This window comes from Oncorhynchus gorbuscha, linkage group LG16 (assembly GCF_021184085.1).
Source record: "Oncorhynchus gorbuscha isolate QuinsamMale2020 ecotype Even-year linkage group LG16, OgorEven_v1.0, whole genome shotgun sequence".
In the NCBI taxonomy this organism is placed as follows: domain Eukaryota; kingdom Metazoa; phylum Chordata; class Actinopteri; order Salmoniformes; family Salmonidae; genus Oncorhynchus; species Oncorhynchus gorbuscha.
The window spans coordinates 87659494-87681018 of record NC_060188.1 but is presented as its reverse complement, the minus strand read 5'-3'; the positions used below and the strand labels follow the sequence as shown (position 1 = coordinate 87681018).

At 43.3% G+C, this 21525-nt stretch overlaps 1 protein-coding gene across 4 annotated transcripts in view; it reads right to left on the bottom strand.

The window, feature by feature from the left end:
• The window catches only part of LOC123999357 (zinc finger protein 462-like), a 73565-nt gene that overhangs the window by 18375 nt on the left and 33665 nt on the right, over nucleotides 1-21525 (bottom strand). For 2 of the 4 annotated variants that reach the window (XM_046305023.1, XM_046305022.1), the window contains exons 2-7: nucleotides 19791-20047; nucleotides 14248-19577; nucleotides 13343-13480; nucleotides 7986-8362; nucleotides 6963-7081; nucleotides 2177-2377 (exon numbers count right to left, since the gene is read on the bottom strand). In XM_046305023.1, the coding sequence (XP_046160979.1) occupies nucleotides 2177-2377; nucleotides 6963-7081; nucleotides 7986-8362; nucleotides 13343-13480; nucleotides 14248-19577; nucleotides 19791-20016 (6391 nt within the window). In that variant the 5' untranslated portion in view covers nucleotides 20017-20047. The remainder of the gene's footprint in view (nucleotides 1-2176; nucleotides 2378-6962; nucleotides 7082-7985; nucleotides 8363-13342; nucleotides 13481-14247; nucleotides 19578-19790; nucleotides 20048-21525) is intronic. The other 2 variants (XM_046305024.1, XM_046305025.1) reach the window with 2 other exon arrangements.

Below are 21525 nucleotides of genomic sequence, written 5' to 3'. Positions count from 1 at the left end.
AAAGCCATTGCTTAAAGGAAAAAATAAGCAAACACGTTTGGTGTTCACCAAAAGGCATGTGGGAGTCTCCCCAAACATATAGAAGAAGGTACTCTGGTCAGATGAGACAAAAATTGAGGTTTTTGGCCATCAAGGAACATGCTATGTCTGGCGCAAACCAAACACCTCTCATCACCCCAAGAACAACATCCCCACAGTGAATCATGGTGTTGGCAGCATCATGCTGTGGGGATGTTTTTCATTGGCAGGGACCGGGAAACTGGACAGAATTGAAGGAATGAAGGATGATGCTAAATACAGGGAAATGATTGAGGGAAACCTGCTTCAGTCTTCCAGAAATTTGAGATTGGGACGGAGGTTTACCTTCCAGCAGGACAAAGTCCCTAAGCATACTAAAGCAACATTCAAGTGGTTTAACCTTTTACCTCCACCCGACACGCAGGCGTCCCATCTAGACATCTGGAAATGCAAATGCGCTACGCTAAATGCTAATAGCACTCGTTAAACTCAAACGTTCATTAAAACACACATGCAGGGTACTGAATTAAAGCTACACTCGTTGTGAATCCAGCCAACAAGTCAGATTTTTAAACTGCTTTTCAGCAAAAGCATGAGAAGCCATTATCTGATAGCATGCAACATCCCTAAAGACCCGCAGGGGACATAAACAAAATAATTAGCATAGTCGGCGCTACACAAAATGCAGAAATAAAATATAAAACATTCTTTACCTTTGACGATCTTCTTTGTTGGCACTCCTAGATGTCCCATAAACATCACTATTGGGTCTTTTTTCGATTAAATCGGTCCATATATAGCCTAGATATCGATCTATGAAGACTGTGTGATCAAGGAAAAAAACAGCGTTTTATAACGCAACGTAATTTTTTAAAATGAAAAAGGCGACGATAAACTTTCACAAAACACTTCGAAATACTTTTGGAATGCAACTTTAGGTATTAGTAAACGTTAATAATCGATCAAATTGATCACGGGGCGATGTATATTCTATAGCTCTACGTCTCGAAATAATGTCCGGGTAAATCTCAACAAATATCCTGTTGGAGACCGGAAGAAATGGCTGTCTCTTGTTCATTTGACCAAGAAACAAATCCTAGGCAAATGACAAGACTGTTGACATCGTGTGGAAGCTGTAGGTATTGCAACCTCGGCTCCAGGTAATGTGGTTTCTATTCAACAATACATTCAAGTGGCGCATTGATATATTTTCCAGTTTTCAGTGATCAGATTTTCCTGCGCTTTTCGATGAAACGCACACTCTGTTATAGTCACAGCCGTGATTTAACCAGTTTTAGAAACGTCTGAGTTTTTTTTATCCACACATACTAATCATATGCATATACTATATTCCTGGCATGAGTAGCAGGGCGCTGAAATGTTGCGCGATTTTTAACAGAATGTTCGAAAAGGTAGGGGGTAGGATCAACAGGTTAAGGGGAAACATTTAAATGTCTTGGAATGGCCTAGTCATAGCCCAGACCTCAATCCAATTGAGAATCTGTGGTATGACTTATAGATTGCTGTACACCAGCGGAACCCATCCAACTTGAAGGAGCTGGAGCAGTTTTGCCTTGAAGAATGGCCAAAAATCCCAGTGGCTAGATGTGCCAAGCTTATAGAGACATACCCCAAGAGACTTGCAGCTGTAATTGCTGCAAATGGTGACTCTACAAAGTATTGACTTTGGGGTGGTGATTAGTTATGCACGCTCATAACTAATCAGCGTTATGCACGCTCATAACTAATCAGCGTTATGCACGCTCATAACTAAACAGCGTTATGCACGCTTATGTTGTTTTTTGTCTTATTTCTTGTTTGTTTCACAAGAAAAAATATTTTGCATCTTCAAAGTGGTAGGCATGTTGTGTAAATCAAATGATACAAACCCCCAAAATTCTATTTTAATTCCAGGTTATAAGGCAACAAACTAGATTCCAAGGGGGTGGATACTTTCGCAAGCAAGTCTATATATGAAAACACCCTAAAAATAAACGGTATATCAGAGAATAAATGAGGGTTCATTTGAATAAGATATGTTAATCGCAATTACCTTCCTGGTTAAAAAATAAATAAATAAATATCAAACTAAAAACAATCTACGATCAATAAAAGTCTTCCATCTCAGTCTGCTTGGTAATACAGATGGAGCTCTTACCGTCAAGGTTAGAGGTCAGGGGTGTCTGGTGAGGGTCTGAGCCCAGCCTGAGGGGCCTGGTCTGGGGGCCCTGGGTGGTAGCGCCAGCACGAAGCCTGGGGAGGGTCAGAGCCTCCCCATGGTCCCTCAGAGAGTGCTCCTTCAGCTGGCTGATAGTCATTGAGGAGAAGGGGCAGGACAAGCACTTATAGGTGTTCTCGCCTGTAAAATAGTAATAATAATAATAATAGCAAGTAAAGTAACCCAGAGTCAGAATGGCTCATAATAAAACATGGGTTTTATGTAACCGTTAGAGATTCTCAAGGACCCAAAGACACCTGTATGTGTCAAGAATAAATAAAGATCATATCAATATTTCATGTATCTTTTGCAGTTTGATGATAATATTTCACTAAATATAATTTCATCAAAGTCACAGTAAAAAAACAACTAAAAAGAAAAAAAACTATGATAGTGTAAAAGAAAGGACTCTCTCTCTTCGGCAAAGTAGCAGAAGCGTTGGTCAGAGCGGCTCTCTTTTGAGAGCGGCTTTGTCCAACTTAGTATGGAGTCGAACACGCCAGTCAGTTTTTAGACTCCGAGTCACTCAAGACACGACAATCTGCCGCTCGTCTGACAATTTTCTTTTTTTGACACTTTTTATGATGAGAACCCCGAATCTATTCAAGGGCAAATCGATTGGCTTGATACTATATTGTAAGGCCAAAAGCTTTCAGCTAGACTGACAGAGCCAGTGCCTTTGGCAGCCAACGGACCTGAAAAGAGGGGTGCTGACACTCATTTTCTACTGCTCTACCCTTCAATGACTTTTGCACCTTATCGAGAGAAGCAGCATTCACATGCTACAAGCTATGGATTCCACTGCATACACATGATCCATTACCAAGGCAGCAATCCAAACCCAATCTTTTTCAACTGTCCTGTAATCTGGTTTTAATGTCCATTCTAGAATGCCCTTCCAACAAATCAGAAACTAGTTTTCAACACTGCTGTGGTATAAATACTGTAAACAACAGAAGGCGTTTTGAAGAAAACCACCACCAACAGACCATGTTAGAACACTTTCAACATGTAATCAAATGTTAAATGGCTCTGCTTTGGAGTCGATTATCTGAAGCAATTGTTGATTGTTGTTGACTCTTCTTTCTGTGTTCTTTTCCAATCATAACTGAGACAGCATTCATGACTAGTTTTTAGATGGTTCTTCTATGTTCTCGCATTGTCATTTGTGATATGTCATATCTATTTGTCATATCTATTCCTCTGTTCTGGAGTTGGTTCCCTGGCTGCACCAGTGCAGCCTATAGGAGTAAATATCCAACAACATCACACACAGAGCAAATCCGCAGCCAATTGTATGACAGATATTCACTGCACTAAATGACAGGCTGAGTTTAAGATATTCCCATAGGGGACATCTAAGAGACTACTGATATTAGTGTTGATTTAGTATCCTCGAACAGCTCTAGTAAAGTCATACATTCAGACTAGGCCACAGACCCAATACACAGCTGGGGACAATAATAACCCACTAGCTTGGTCCTAGATCAGTAGATCAGCCAGCTCCTATTAAGTCATGTTTGGCAGCATGAACAGATCTGGGACCAGCAGGCTAATAACATACCATGTTACAGTACACGTGGGTTGCGTCTGAATTGTCATCCTATTAACCACAGCCCTGTAAAGGTAGTGCACTACCCACATGAAAAAATACTACAGTTTACTATACTGCCCTACCAAGTAAAAGATATATAACTACTCATTGAGTGTAACTGGGAAAAATAGCTTTAAAGTTTTAATTGTCCAGCCAAATGAGTCGGCAGATCACTGAAAATCTGTTGTCTTACTATAAAGCCTTTTTTTCTTTTCATATTGACTCTGACATGACCTTTGACCCTAGACTGCAGTTACTGCCTTCTTGCTTCATACACCCACTGGAATACATTTCCATTATGATTTTTTTAAAACACAAACATGTGTTCATACATTTATTTGTATGTGGCTATCAGTTTCATATAGTTTGATACTTGTATCAGCAAAGAAGAATCAATAATATTATTATTATATTATTATATTATTATACCAAGGTAAACCATACACACTGCAGATTGGTGACACCAAGGTAAAAGGCAGTAACAGGCGTGCTTTTTTCCTTCTTTTTTTTTCTTCCTTGGTTTTTGCAGTTACTGAAAACATGACACACCATTCTGTCCATAGCACAACACAATTGAGGTAGGATATTTGTCCACATGATAAAGCATGTATTTACAGGGCCTTGCGAGTATTCGGCCCCCTTGACCTTTGCGACCTTTTGCCACATTTCAGGCTTCAAACATAAAGATATAAAACTGTATTTTTTTGTAAAGAATCAATAACAAGTGGGACACAATCATGAAGTGGAACGACATTTATTGGATATTTCAAACTTTTTTAACAAATCAAAAACTGAAAAATTGGGTGTGCAAAATTATTCAGCCCCTTTACGTTCAGTGAAGCAAACTCTCTCCAGAAGTTCAGTGAGGATCTCTGAATGATCCAATGTTGACCTAAATGACTAATGATGATAAATACAATCCACCTGTGTGTAATCAAGTCTCCGTATAAATGCACCTGCACTGTGATAGTCTCAGAGGTCCGCTAAAAGCGCAGAGAGCATCATGAAGAACAAGGAACACACCAGGCAGGTCCGAGATACTGCTGTGAAGAAGTTTAAAGCCGGATTTGGATACAAAAAGATTTCCCAAGCTTTAAACATCCCAAGGAGCACTGTGCAAGCGATAATATTGAAATGGAAGGAGTATCAGACCACTGCAAATCTACCAAGACCTGGCCGTCCCTCTAAACTTTCAGCTCATACAAGGAGAAGACTGATCAGAGATGCAGCCAAGAGGCCCATGATCACTCTGGATGAACTGCAGAGATCTACAGCTGAGGTGGGAGACTCTGTCCATAGGACAACAATCAGTCGTATATTGCACAAATCTGGCCTTTATGGAAGAGTGGCAAGAAAGCCATTTCTTAAAGATATCCATAAAAAGTGTCATTTAAAGTTTGCCACAAGCCACCTGGGAGACACACCAAACATGTGGAAGAAGGTGCTCTGGTCAGATGAAACCAAAATTGAACTTTTGGCAACAATGCAAAACGTTATGTTTGGCGTAAAAGCAACACAGCTCATCACCCTGAACACACCATCCCCACTGTCAAACATGGTGGTGGCAGCATCATGGTTTGGGCCTGCTTTTCTTCAGCAGGGACAGGGAAGATGGTTCAAATTGATGGGAAGATGGATGGAGCCAAATACAGGACCATTCTGGAAGAAAACCTGATGGAGTCTGCAAAAGACCTGAGACTGGGACGGAGATTTGTCTTCCAACAAGACAATGATCCAAAACATAAAGCAAAATCTACAATGGAATGGTTAAAAAATAAACATATCCAGGTGTTAGAATGGCCAAGTCAAAGTCCAGACCTGAATCCAATCGAGAATCTGTAGAAAGAACTGAAAACTGCTGTTCACAAATGCTCTCCATCCAACCTCACTGAGCTCGAGCTGTTTTGCAAGGAGGAATGGGAAAGAATTTCAGTCTCTCGATGTGCAAAACTGATAGAGACATACCCCAAGCGACTTCCAGCTGTAATTGCAGCAAAAGGTGGCGCTACAAAGTATTAACTTAAGGGGGCTGAATAATTTTGCACGCCCAATTTTTCAGTTTTTGATTTGTTAAAAAAGTTTGAAATATCCAATAAATGTCGTTCCACTTCTTGATTGTGTCCCACTTGTTGTTGATTCTTCACAAAAAAATACAGTTTTCTATCTTTATGTTTGAAGCCTGAAATGTGGCAAAAGGTCGCAAAGTTCAAGGGGGCCGAATACTTTCGCAAGGCACTGTACAGCTTATGGAAAATGTGCTGTTTTAGTATTTCTCCAGTAGGTTTCCTGAAGGAGAAAGCCTCCACTTCCATGTCATAGATAATTAAACAAAAACACTACAGTATAGTACAGTCCACAAAAATGCTACAGTCCACAAAAACGCTACAGTAAATACTACAGTATAGTACAGTCCACAAAAACGCTACCGTCCACAAAAACACTACAGTCCACAAAAACACTACAGTCCACAAAAATGCTACAGTAAATACTACAGTATAGTACAGTCCACAAAAATACTACAGTAAAGTACAGTCCACAAAAATACTACAGTATAGTACAGTCCACAAAAATACTACAGTAAAGTACAGTCCACAAAAACGCTACAGTAAATACTACAGTATAGTACAGTCCACAAAAACACTACAGTAAATGCTACAGTATAGTACAGTCCACAAAAACACTACAGTTAATACTACAGTATAGTACAGTCCACAAAAACACTACAGTTAATACTACAGTATAGTACAGTCCACAAAAATACTACAGTAAAGTACAGTCCACAAAAACACTACAGTTAATACCACAGTATAGTACAGTCCACAAAAACACTACAGTAAATACTACAGTATAGTACAGTCCACAAAAACACTACAGTAAATACTACAGTATAGTACAGTCCACAAAAACACTACAGTTAATACTACAGTATAGTACAGTCCACAAAAATACTACAGTATAATACAGCATTCACTGTAGTGTTCTTGCAGACAAAAATCTGCACCATAGTATAATATAGTATTTCTTTACGTGGGTGTATAGGGAATAGAGTTCTATTTCGGACCCCCCCATGAACACTGTCTGTTTCAGGTAGTTGTATAGAGCTCAGTGAGGTGTGTTGTGGTTGTTTTCTACCTGCGTGTGCTTTGTGTAGGTGACTCTTCAGGCGACTCAGGTAGGCAGACTTAAAGGGACAGAGCTTGCATCTGAAAGGCTTGTGGTGCCCATGGTGGGACTGCACGTGTCTGTCCAGACTGAAGAGATGGAGACAGAGAGGAAGTAGGAGGAAGAGAGTTTGAGAGAGAGGAGACAGAGAGGGAGACAAAGAGAGATATAGAGAAAGAAATATCTTCACACATGTTCCAACACATCACAACAGAATGCTTTCAGGGAAGCAGAGGGAATCTGTTTCCATACTGCTTCCCTTTTCAAAACCACAATTTCCAATGACTATAGAGCAGAGGCCGTAGGGGAAAACATCTACCACAGTCCCTGTATCCCTGGTGTATCTCTTTGTGTCTGACTGCAAACCACATAGAACGTATCTGGGGAATATTAGTGTGTTTTCATCCAAGCCTCTTGGGTGGCATGGGAACACATTTCCTTTCTGGGTCAGGGCACATGCAGTACAGTGGGATTACACAATGGAGCTCAACAAAGATGAAGTCTTTCAGCTTTGGATAAGAAGACAAATTAAAATCAAAATGACTGCCATGCCTGCAGTGTCTCACTGGACTGAACTGGAGTGAGATTGGGAGGCAATGTGTGTTTCATCTAGCCTGGTGCCAGATCTGTTTGTGCTCTTTCCTTCTCTATTGCTGTCATTGTCAATCGCCAACAGACTGGCACTTAGGCTCCATTCCATCCAGAAAGAATGTTGAAATAAATCACAGCTAAGGAGACAGGTGCAGTAGAGTAAACGCCATACAGAACACAGCCACACAGCCACACACACACACCAAGACATTAGAGGACACTAATCATCGAAACAGCAACACACTCAATCTTAAACAATTCAGAGGGCCTACGAAAGTGAACTCCAAATCCCAGAATGCCTATGGTATATACATGTACTGTATGCCCTTTGGTGTGTGTGTGTGACAAGCAGTGAATCAATCATTTATATTGTCTCTTTAAGTCTATATTATGTCCTCTTACTTGTGTCTGAAGGGGGAGACGAACTGGCAATACTGGCAGCTGTACTTGTCCTCTCTGGTGAACATGGCCATGGCTGAGTGGCTCCTCTCGTGGGACCTCAGCCCCTGCATCGACATGAAGACGCGGTCGCACTGAGCACACGGGTGTCCCCCAACAAGCCTCTCCTTCACCTGCTGGCCGACGGGCGCCACTACCCCAACCCCCCCCTCTCCAACTGCCATCTCCGTCGTTTCTATGGCAAACGCATCCCCGGCGACCATCGTCATGTCCTTGGGGGATGTCTCCATGATGGAGTTGTCGGTCACCTCTTCCACCTCTCCGTTGGTGATGCTGTTCTCTCCCGGGATGGTGGACAATGGTACATCTGTGACTTCCTGCTGAGGTGAAGGACAGAGGGAGAACAGCATTATAGCAGCTATATTTATTTATCATTTCCATATGCTTTGGCAGTTAACAGGTCGTCCTGACTAATATACTCCAAACTGTTCATTCTACCAAACTAACCTTGCTTTAGGCTTTGGCTCACTGGGTTAACAGTCTCGTGGTGCGTACAGAACTTGAGATTGAGCCTAGTCAGTCACACCATCATGGTCGAATATGTTATTTGATTCCTGAATTTTATTTAAACCAATATTGCTAGCTGTGATTGAAGTTAACTTTGAATAACCTCCCTACTGGCATGGACATACTGTAGAGCAGGGATAGCCAGCTAGATTCAGCCGCGGGCCTTTCTTTGTTGGAGTGGATGGTCAGGGGATAGGAACATAATCATAAACATTTTTACACTGCAAATTGACCGCAACTAAGCTCAAAACGATATTGTATGTGAAAAGAACAATTATTTCCTACCTTGACTACATTGATACACGATCGCATCAGTCTCTTTTTTCATTTGTGGACATACTTGGGAACATATTTCCTAAATTAAACTAATTTCTCGCTGAATTCCTGGTCCTCTTTGACCAAATATTATTATTTATTTTTTTATAAAACCTTTGCAAGCCAAAAACAAATCACTTGCAGGCCGGTTTTGGCCCGCGGGCCGCCCATTGCCGAGAACTGCTGTAGAGAACAGTAAATTAGACATACCGTAGAGAACAGTAAATTAGACATACCGTAGAGAACAGTAAAGTAGACATACCGTAGAGAACAGTAAATTAGACATACCGTAGAGAACAGTAAAGTAGACATACCGTAGAGAACAGTAAAGTAGACATACCGTAGAGAACAGTAAAGTAGACATACCGTAGAGAACAGTAAAGTAGACATACCGTAGAGAACAGTAAAGTAGACATACCGTAGAGAACAGTAAATTAGACATACCGTAGAGAACAGTAAATTAGACATACCGTAGAGAACAGTAAAGTAGACATACCGTAGAGAACAGTAAAGTAGACATACCGTAGAGAACAGTAAATTAGACATACCGTAGAGAACAGTAAATTAGACATACCGTAGAGAACAGTAAATTAGACATACCGTAGAGAACAGTAAATTAGACATACCGTAGAGAACAGTAAATTAGACATACCGTAGAGAACAGTAAATTAGACATACCGTAGAGAACAGTAAATTAGACAGTAAACTAGACATACCGTAGAGAACAGTAAAGTAGACATACCGTAGAGAACAGTAAATTAGACATACCGTAGAGAACAGTAAATTAGACATACCGTAGAGAACAGTAAATTAGACATACCGTAGAGAACAGTAAATTAGACAGTAAATTAGACATACCGTAGAGAACAGTAAATTAGACATACCGTAGAGAACAGTAAATTAGACATACCGTAGAGAACAGTAAATTAGACATACCGTAGAGAACAGTAAATTAGACATACCGTAGAGAACAGTAAATTAGACATACCGTAGAGAACAGTAAATTAGACATACCGTAGAGAACAGTAAATTAGACATAGACAGTAAATTAGACATACCGTAGAGAACAGTAAAGTAGACATACCGTAGAGAACAGTAAATTAGACATACCGTAGAGAACAGTAAATTAGACATACCGTAGAGAACAGTAAATTAGACATACCGTAGAGAACAGTAAATTAGACATACCGTAGAGAACAGTAAATTAGACATACCGTAGAGAACAGTAAATTAGACATACCGTAGAGAACAGTAAATTAGACATACCGTAGAGAACAGTAAATTAGACATACCGTAGAGAACAGTAAATTAGAGAACAGTAAATTAGACATACCGTAGAGAACAGTAAATTAGACATACCGTAGAGAACAGTAAATTAGACATACCGTAGAGAACAGTAAATTAGACATACCGTAGAGAACAGTAAATTAGACATACCAGTAAATTAGAACAGTAAATTAGACATACCGTAGAGAACAGTAAATTAGACATACCGTAGAGAACAGTAAATTAGACATACCGTAGAGAACAGTAAATTAGACATACCGTAGAGAACAGTAAAGAGAACAGACATACCGTAGAGAACAGTAAATTAGACATACCGTAGAGAACAGTAAATTAGACATACCGTAGAGAACAGTAAATAGACATACCGTAGAGAACAGTAAATTAGACATACCGTAGAGAACAGTAAATTAGACATACCGTAGAGAACAGTAAAGTAGACATACCGTAGAGAACAGTAAAGTAGACATAGAACAGTAAATTAGAGAACAGTAAATTAGACATACCGTAGAGAACAGTAAATTAGACATACCGTAGACATACCGTAGAGAACAGTAAATTAGACATACCGTAGAGAACAGTAAATTAGACATACCGTAGAGAACAGTAAAGTAGACATACCGTAGAGAACAGTAAATTAGACATACCGTAGAGAACAGTAAATTAGACATACCGTAGAGAACAGTAAATTAGACATACCGTAGAGAACAGTAAATTAGACATACCGTAGAGAACAGTAAATTAGACATACCGTAGAGAACAGTAAATTAGACATACCGTAGAGAACAGCATAATGGTTTAGGTGTAAAAGTAGGGCTTTAAGACACTGATTGTTTTTTCTAGTTTACGTTTAGAACGCCCTGTGAAAGTGGAGCCAATTCCCAAGGTCTACAAAATTAACTACTAAATTCTTACTACTGCTGTTACCACTAACACTAACCAGGTCTTCTGTGTGGTTTCTTTAATCTGACAGTTGGTGATGGTTAAAGTAGGATCTGTTTTTTAACAGACCTTCCTCATTATTAGCCAAAGAGAACTAACTTTGCCCTCCTGTGACTGTAGTTGATTATGTGGACATTAACCTTGAAGACGCCACGACAGAGACCAGGCGACCAGAGACCACAGCCTGAGACATATTCAATGGCCCATTGAAAGAAAAAAAGGTTTTAAATGCTTTGCAACAGGAAACAGAAATTAGTATTTCTGACTGGGCAAGTCCATGTAGTCCCTCCCGGTTTCAGTCCGTTTTCCGTTGTTTGGCGCCTAATGAATAAGACCACGGTCTGTCCTGGTCTGCATGTCCCACTTCCTTGATCTGGGAAAGGCAGCACAAAGTGTTTTCTGTCCTAGGCCCCTCGCAAACTCTCCCTCTCTCTCTCTTGCTCTCTCACACTGACATGACGGCCAACAGACAACCAACGTGGCTTTTTATGGCCTACAGGAAGCTCACTATTTCTGCTCAAGGACCTGACCCCGCACTTCATAGGACCATAAATAAGATGGGCGTCCGCAGAGCTGGCCAGCCTTGCATCGTCAGCCTATTCTCACCCACCCTCTGGGAGAGCTAGGGGACAGGCCAGGGCCAATGTAAATGACAAGAGATCTAGTACAAACTAGTACACAAACATGTAATAGCCTAGATGTTCATATGAAACAAATATGCAGTGTAAATATGTGCTATAAGCTGTGTTTCTCTGATTGACTTTCTCTTCATATTCAAAATATTTCCACCACACTTAGTCGGGGGCAAATTTCCAGAGTGGTTTAGTTTAGTTTTCTAGTCCTAATAGTTGGTGCCATCACGGAGATGGCTTCTCTCGCTCTCTTTCTGACAGGACTTCAGCCATGCCATCTTCCGTATACAGCATTTTTTTTTTTTTTTAAACCTTTATTTTACTAGGCAAGTCAGTTAAGAACAAATTCTTATTTTCAATGACGGCCTAGGAACAGTGGGTTAACTGCCTGTTCAGGGGCAGAACGACAGATTTGTACCTTGTCAGCTCGGGGATTCGAACTTGCAACCTTTCGGTTACTAGTCCAACACTCTAACCACTAGGCTACCCTGCCGCCCCATTACAACGGCCTGGAGTGGCAGAATCAACCAGGCATTAATTTGGCTTCCTTTTTGGGTGAGGCTTTAAATCTTCAGGCCTGTCGTCCCTTTGCCAAGTCCCTGGCAAGCTCAGTGGAATACTAATGTCCAAGCGGTTATCCGCTGCACTCAAAGTGATGGCTTCTTTTCCCCCTGCCTGCCCTGCAATGGAAGGGAGGGACTACCTCACTTGTTTTCTCCAGGGGAAGTTGACAGACTGTCTACCCAGGTGCCTGCCTGCCCTGCAATGGAAGGGAGGGACTACCTCACTTGTTTTCTCCAGGGGAAGTTGACAGACTGTCTACCCAGGTGCCTGCCTGCCCTGCAATGGAAGGGAGGGACTACCTCACTTGTTTTCTCCAGGGGAAGTTGACAGACTGTCTACCCAGGTGCCTGCCTGCCCTGCAATGGAAGGGAGGGACTACCTCACTTGTTTTCTCCAGGGGAAGTTGACAGACTGTCTACCCAGGTGCCTGCCTGCCCTGCAATGGAAGGGAGGGACTACCTCACTTGTTTTCTCCAGGGGAAGTTGACAGACTGTCTACCCAGGGGCCTCCGTTGCAATAAACAAAACTAAAAACAGAACCCTGCTGCCCCCTAAAAACCGACCTCAGCAGTGTGGGGGTCTCTGAGGGCTAGGAGTCAGAAGTCATGACGGACTCTGAACCAAAGAAAACGGGGGGACACAGTGGCTTTTAGAGATACGTTTTAGGGGAATTTTTAATATTTAAAAAGCAGCTTCAGAAGTAACCTTTCAGTTTCAGCTGAGATCATGTTTTAATGAGAGGTAAAGGGCTAAAATGTGTTATGGGATGAAAACACGCATAATAATAAATTATACTTCTATTTGTAAGAATGTATTTAACTATCTTAATGCACGTACATTAATAATATGCATATAAAGCATTTATATAAGCAATAAACCTACTACCTCTACAGTCTAAATGAACTAGTGACTGAATACTGATAAAACCCCTAAACTTAGAGCCTGCAGCTGCAGGTAGAAGGCATTATGATGCAATTATAATTTACTGTAAGACTTGTCAAGAGTATGTGTGACACCCGTATGTTACCAAACCCTTGGCTATGTGATCATCATTACCTTGACATGGCCCTCCTTGACCTCCCCGTACTGGACGTGTTTCCTCAGGTGGTTACAGATGGCTCTGAGAGTGGGGTGGACCTCCACACAGAAGTTACACCTGTAGCCGATCGGAGCTTTGTCAGCATTGTTCACCAGCTAAAAGAATGGGGAAACGGGGGGGGGGGGTCAGACAAAATTGTAAACAAGTTGCTTTTCACAAGACTAGTTGCAAATATATTTTCTATTGCTGATGAAATTTCTTAAAATAATACTTAAAACATTTCATATTCGTTATTCAATACTATGGGTAACATTGCTATTTTAGCCATTACATTTTAGACGAACTGTAACGGCGTTCGTCTGTTGAATGAAGAAAGTCGGACCGAAATGCAGCGTGTAGGTTACTCATGACTTTAATGAATGAAAACGGTACATGAAATAACTGAAATACGAAAACAACAAATGAAACGTGAAACTAATTACAGCCTATCTGGTGACTACTACACAGAGACAGGAACAAACACCCACAAAATACAAAGCGAAACTCAGGCTGCCTAAATACGGTTCCCAATCAGAGACAACGATAAGCACCTGACTCCAATTGAGAATCACCTCAGGCAGCCAAGCCTAACAACACCCCTAATCAGCCGCGATCCCAAATATTACAAACCCCAATACGAAAACAACATATAAACCCATGTCACACCCTGGCCTACCCAAACATATAACAAAAACACAAAATACAATGACCAAGGCGTGACACGAACAGTGAAATGCTTACTTACGAGTCCTTTTCCAACAATGCAGAGTTAAGATAAACGCTCCCTATAGTCTTGCTTATTATGCCTGTCTCATTCGACTCTGACCACATCAGGTATTTTACTGAGATGATAAATAACTTGTCCTTGAACTGTACAACTCACCTTCTCAGTCTTTGTCTCCGGTGGCTCAGATGCCTTCTGCTTGCTGAGGAGCTGCCTCCTCCTCTCCTGCCTCATCGCCCTCTTCTGGAACTCCTCGTTATGGTTCATCAGGTGAGTGCTGAGGAGAGGAAGGCCCAGGAATTTCAGCTCACAGTGGGCACACTGATAGAGCTCTGTCTCCGTCCCATCCTCCGTAAGGCTGGGGTGGATGACGAAGTCCCGCTTCAGGTCCTTGCCACTGTGATGGTCGTTGTAGTGCATGGAGAGCAGATCGACCGTGCTGAAGGATAGCTGGAAGCATTTCAGACACTTGAACGGCAGCCACTCGGCAACCTCTCCCTCTGGCTCGGGCTTCGGTTCAACCTCCACCACTTTGTTCACCTCTTCGATAGGTTCGGGTTCTTTGGCATAGAGTACAGTGAAGTAGCGTCCGAGTTTGCTGGAGTGTTGCCGTTTGGGGAAGACTCCTGGATGGCGTTTGATGTAGTGGGAGACTATGCTCTTCCTGCTGAAGGCCTGGAAAGCACAGAGCGAACACTTTCTCCTCTCCACGGCCAATCGTAACTCCTCGGTCAGCTCCGACCCTTCTGCCTCCGACGCCAAGGGCACCACCACTTTACTGGGCTTCTCCGTCAACGTCTTGGAGGCTGCCAGGCAATGTGTGTAGTAGGCATCAATGTCATGACGCTTCTGATAGTGAGCCGCCAGGCCTTTGCGAATGGGATTGGTGTACGAACAGAGAGCACACTTGAAGACATTGTTCTTGCCTTCCGGCTGAGCTCTGACATTGTTGTGTTTGATGCGGTAGTGTCGAGCTATGCCTTTTCTGGTCGAGCAGAAGTACTTGCAGAGCTGACACCTAAACACAGCATGGGCCTCTCCTTTGTTGATGGGGAACTGGGTGAGAGCAAGTTCGAATTCGCTGACCTCTTGTACCTCTGACGATAGACTCGTAGCACTGCATTCAGCCACCGGCTCATCTTTCACTGTGGAACACTGCATGTGGGGAGTCTTGAACATATCTGAAGCTGGCTGATTGTGATATTTCTCGTAGTGAATTTTCAGTTTCTCCAATGTCCCATGAGTGTAAGGACACATTTTGCACCTGTACGCACCATAGCCCTGTCTTTGGGTTTTGCACTTGTCATCCACTTCAGTTATATCTTTAACCTGCTCTATATCATCTGAGAAGTCCTCCGCGGTGACCTTCACCAACGGATGCCTCTTCTGGTAATGAGTGAGAACTCCATGGATGCGTGAGTTCACATACGGACAGTGGCGGCACTTGTAAACCGAACTTGGATTGATATCAGCTTCCTGTGCGAAGTCAGCCGCCTTGACTTTCATGCCTGGGTGTTTCTTGCCATAGTGTGTCAGAAGTCCATGTAGGCTGTTATACTCAGACAGACATACAGTGCACTGGTACGGGCTGTTTGAGATAGAGCTGCTTGTGTGGGAGAGCCTGGGATGGTGTTGGAGGTGTTCTTGAGGTGGCGTAGGGATATCCAGTGAGCCTTCATCGTGCGCAATCGGAAGAAAAGTGAAAGGTGGTCCTTTAGCCATCGACGGGTGGAGTGTTACTTGGGACCTTTGACCTTTGATGATGTCCAGTAGCACAGACTCATCCCCTTTGACAGCCCAGGGGTGGACAGCTTGGTAGTGGTTAGTGATATCCCAGATGGAACAAGCCTCGAAGGCACAATCTCTGCATTGGTAGTGCTTAGTGTCCCCAGCGTTCCCTCCCGGCTGGGAGGCAGTAGTATCTGGCCCTGCCCACAGCTTGCTGGCCATGTATGTGTAGTCAACGTTGTGCTCTGGGTGCCGTCTTTGGTAATGCAAGAGCAGGCCGTTGGGTTCTCCGTGGGAATAGATGCACCACTCACAGTGGTAACCAGCCTCCAGGATGCCATCTTGGTACGCCCAGTGTAAAATGGTCATGGCTGTGGCCTTCACAGTAGGATGATCCTTCTTCAGGTGCTTCTTCAAGGCATACACGTATGGAGATGTATAAGAGCAGTGCCTGCACTTCAATGAGCGAAGGGTTTCGGAGGACGTCTCTATCTCAGCAGGAGCAGCAGGAGCAATGGCAGAGGCTGCAGTGCCTGACTGGCCCATCTGAGCTCGCTCTCGTTGACTGCGGACCACTGCAGTGTGCCGGCGTACAAGGTCAGCATTCGACTTTGCGTCCCTGTGCTTCTTTTGGTAGTGAATCAGCACTCCTTTTACAGTGCGGTTCCCATAGTCACAGTGCTGACAGAAGAAGAGCATCTCTGCTTCTCCCTTCTCTGTGCCAACCCTACCGTGGGAATTACTGGATCCATCGAATCCGTTGTTGTTGAACTGTTTGAGGAACTGCTTTGGAGGTGCAATCTGTAGCTCATCCATTAGTTTCATCAACCCAGGGGTGGGAGTGGCATGCTTGATGTATTTCGCTGTCACTTTTATCTCTGGATGTCTCTTTTGGTAATGGACAAGAACACCCACAACAGAGCGGTTGCTGTAAACACAATGTTTACAGTAGTAGATCTCCTCATCCGTACCAAATGGCATTGTGGCGCTGGATGACTTCACAGGGGTGGGTATGTTGACGTTGTAGGAAGAGCTGCCTTCTGACAGTGGCCTATCAACTGTGATAACCCTCATAGTTTTCTGAATGCGGAAATACGAGGCCTTCTGCTCTGGGTGCTTCTTCTGATAGTGAACTAGAACAGAGTGCATGTTAGGGCTAGCAAAGGAGCATACTTCACAGTCATACACCACAACGTTACCACCCTCTTTCAGGGCTTCCGTCTCTGCAGTTGTATCTTGCGTCTTTGCAGCATTTTTGTGGGCAGGACTGGATGAGGACTTGGGCGTGGAAGTGGAAGAGCTACAGGTGAAACTCTTGGGACCGGAGTTTAATATTTCTCTCAGAGTTTGAGATTCTGCACCCTTGTGTTGCTGTTCCACCACATAGCTTGAGAATATCATAGCGTTGTTTATTTTCACTTCAGGGTGCATTCTTTGGTAATGGGGCATCAAGCTCCTGACGTTTGGACTTGTGTACGAACAGAAGCGGCACATATACACCAGATCTGGCTGGTTGAAGTTCAGCACATTGCTGGCTTCTGGGTGATGATCCATGTAGTGATCGTGAAGATCGTTGAAGTTGGTGTATTCGATGAAGCACTCCAGGCAACGGAAGACTGCGCTCTGATCCTCGGGGTCGAGGATGTATCTAAAGCTAAACTTGATATAAGGGTGCATTCTCTGGTAGTGGGTGCTTACACTGCGGGCTGACTTGTTGTGGTAGTCACAGTGCTTGCAATAGAAGCGTGCGACCCCAGAGACCTCTGAATAGTCCAGGTTCTCATGGAAAGAAGTGTCCCGGCTGTCTTGGCTGCTCTGGTCCTGGAGATCAGCTTTAGGATCAGCAGAGTCGTTGTCCTCATCCTCAGAGAGTGTCAGCGCAATGGGAATGTTTCTTAGCTTTGACGTAAGAGTTCTTTTTCTTTTCCCCACCCGGCTTTCGTAAAGCTTGTTGTAAACGTAGCCATGATTTTTACTATCGCTGTCATTCTCCTCCTTGTCTCGGCCCGCATCTTCATCAATGTTGAGCTCTCCTTCCTCTTCATCATCAATTTCTTCCAGATTAATCACCAGATCCTCCTGTTGTTGACTGATCTTACTCTGAAGGTTGTTGGCGATTTCATCAATCCTAGTTCTCTTTTTGACTGGAGACAGATCCAAAGGTAGGTCGTTGATGGACTTTCTTGCTGTTTTCCCGGTTAAGTGCTTTTTGGATCCAAGTCCAAGAATCGAAGTCTGGGTTTTTTGTACAAAGCTCTGAGAATTGGAGAGAGTTTCTAATTCAGTGTCGTGCTGCTCATTTGCTGACTCCTCCAGAACGACAGCTTGCATTTCGTCACAGTAGGAGTGTTTGTGTTGCTGGTGGACCCTCAGACCTTTCAGGGTGGTGGTCGAGAAGCTACAAAGAGTACAACGGTGAGGGTTCTGCTGATTAAGGTCATTTAGCACACTGTTTAGCTTTTTCCCATTGACTTTGGAAGCAGCAACATTTCCTCCGTTCACTGGTTCTGGAGTCTCGTTCTGAGGACCTGGGCATTCACTGGTCAAGTCCATGGTGTCCCAGTCTGAGGAGTGGCTTTGCTTGTGCGTGCCTAACTTGAGAGGGCTGGTGCAGATGAAGGGGCACACGTCACACTTGTACACTGTAGTCTTACCAGACAGGTGTATGTTCTCGATGTGACGGGAGATGCTTCTACGATGCATGGTGAGGAAAGAGCAAAAGGGACATTGGAACCTGTTCATGTACCTTCTGAATGGTATCCCTTTAGTCTCCAGCATCTTGTTATCCTCCTCAGACAGAAGCTGCTTAGCAGAATCACCGGCTGACGGGTCGGTGTATTTGGGGTCATCCTCGTCACCCAGTTCATCGTCGTCTTCAGAGGTGCTCCTAGGGTCGTCCAGCATGCCTGAATCCATCTCTATGGCAGAGTTGGAGACATCAGACATCACGAAGGTGGACCTTTCAGACAAAATGGAGGATCCTGTGCTGTTGGGCGCTACCGATTGGATCTGTGAATACTGATAGGGTGATATCCCAGAGGCAGTCTTGCTGAGCTTGAAAACTGAACAGTTCGCTACTGAGGAGCCTTCATTAACACTCTGGTCATTGGAAACCATATTGGAGTTAGGAGGGCTTCTTGGGGAAGAGGGGGAATCCGATTTAGAAGAGCCTGCGCTTCCCTCTCCTTCTCCACCTGGGTGGATGGCTGAGATTCTTTTCGCCATGTTGTTGTTTTTCATCATGTTATCACACCATTCACCACGAAGAGCCTGGTTCCCCCTGGACGTTCCCAGAGGTTTAACCATGGACTCCGAGATGCCACGTTCCACCACATCCTCTTCTAGTTCCTCACTGGGTTCCTCAGACGACAATGCCTCAGATTCTTCAACAGCCTCAGACGGAGATTCTGAGGGGTCCAGATTAAGTTTCCCTTTATGATACATCTTTTGGTGTTTCAGGATCCTGGCTTTGCGTGGAGACTTGTATGTACAATACTGGCAGGAGAACACTTTCCCGAGACTGTCATGGATAAGGATGTTGTAGTTGGACTGTTTGGACGCATGGGAGGCTGGTGAGCTCCCACCACTTAGTGTGGCTCCATGTACCTTCTTGGTGTGTTTACTCAAGAGAGATTTGGATCTAAAGTAACGGACACAGATCTTACACTGGAATAACTGGTTTGCTGACTTGTTGGACTGGTTTGTTGACTTGTTGTATGGCATTTGGTTCGAGCTGGAAAAGTCTGTTTCGAAGCAGTGGCCTGTGGGAAAGAAAGAAGAAAAAAAGAGACCAGTGTAAAACTTGAATCAATCTTTCCTTTAATAATTATATGCATCTTTATATAAATATTTAAAATATGTACGTATAAGAAATATATGTAAAGTATAAATATGTAAAGTATAAGACATATCATTCATAATAATGAATCATAATCATTTGTCCATACACAACACAGTCGATGGAGTGCCCTTACCCGTTTCAGTTTGGGGAGATTCATTCTGCTCATCCTCCTCCTCCCCCTCTGTCTGGCTGGGCGAGTTAAGAGAATCTGACCTGGACTGGCAGGGACTCCCGCCCCCCTCTCCGTCTCCGACGTCCGTGGGCTGCAGGAAGGCTGTGTGGACATCCTGGATGTGGGCCTTGAGGTCGTCATATGACTCAGCACGGAAGTCACAGCCATCGCACTGTAGCACCTCCATCGCTGAGGACTCCCTGGAAAATCAGGGAAACCTGGCAAAGGAAAAAGAGAAGAGAAGAGAATGGGTGAGTAGGGAAAGAAATTAAAGTGAAGGGACGATGCCTCAGTCTCAGTCAAAAAACATGTCACATTTAGGCCACATGGGTGGAAACACAAAAGTATTTAGGTCTAGCACCGGTGTAGGCTAAAACCCTGGGATAGAAATTAGTGTAGGCTAAAAGCCTGGGATAGAAATTAGTGTAGGCTAAAACCCTGGGATAGAAATGCAACAGTAGAGCCATTTTGGAGAAGGCAAGACAAGAGAATTGGTCAGTTTCTGCCTCGGTCTCACACGTCAACATTAGAGACATCTACAGACGGCTGGATTCTTCAGCTCTGACATCACTGCAGCGCATACTAAGAAGATCTGTTGTTGTTGTTGCATGGTTCCAAGAACAATGGGCAATCTGAGGAGGGATTACTGAGTTGATTTGTTCCATTTTTATTACCTTGGGATAAACTACAGCTGGAGAGCAGGGCCATCAGGATGCGTCCCAAATAGTACCCTATTCCTGATATGACGCACTACATTTGACCAGGGCACTATGGGCGGTGGTCAAAAGTAGAGCGCTAAAAAAGGGACTAGGGTACTATTTGGGACGCATAACCGTCAGACTGCGTCCCAATATTTACATCACACACACACATACAATTCCCTCAGATTGCATCAAGTCCCTCCCAAATAAGACTTAAATCAATCCACACAGAGAGAAAGATAAAGCTTTGTGTCCGCAGTGCTATTCTGTTCCATGATGAAACACACAACTGATGTAACTGATAATGGTCAGTGCTATCTGGTATCCTTGGGACGTCCCGACCCTAATCCTTAACCCCTACCCTAACATTAACCATAATCCTTACCTTAAACATTTTAAACGCGGTAGAGAAGTCCCAAGGTTCACGGATAGCGAGGACCAACTGATAATAACCTGTCACCTCTGACCTCGACATTCTAACTAACCAATGGCATTGCTTGTTGGTCAAACTGACTTGCTGCACCTAAATAAACCGATATGCCATTCATTGACATTTCTCTGTTTCAAATAGACAGTTTTCAATGTAGACCAATGCCACATAAACACACGCTGGTGTGTATTGTTACGATACAAACATAAATCCCAAACTTGTGGACAGACTAGTCCCAAGAGGAATAAAGTATTACACAGTGTGGCAAAAAAACACACAATTCCAAATGTAACCCGCTTCCCATTCTAAAACATGTTTCCAAAACTATGGATGGTAAACAAATAGCACAGGGCAGTTTTTAGAGCATCACAAAAGACAATCTTAATTAGCCATCTCTGTCTACAGTCCGTGTCAGTTAAAAAGCAAAACACAGAGAGTGAAACATGAGTGGGGCATAAAATGGCTGTTTATGTGGCTGTTATGACAACTATTTCATCAAAAGGGGTTTCGCCTCTTGTCCAAACTTCTTTGTGTGATGACACCCAGAGAGACACACGGCATTACC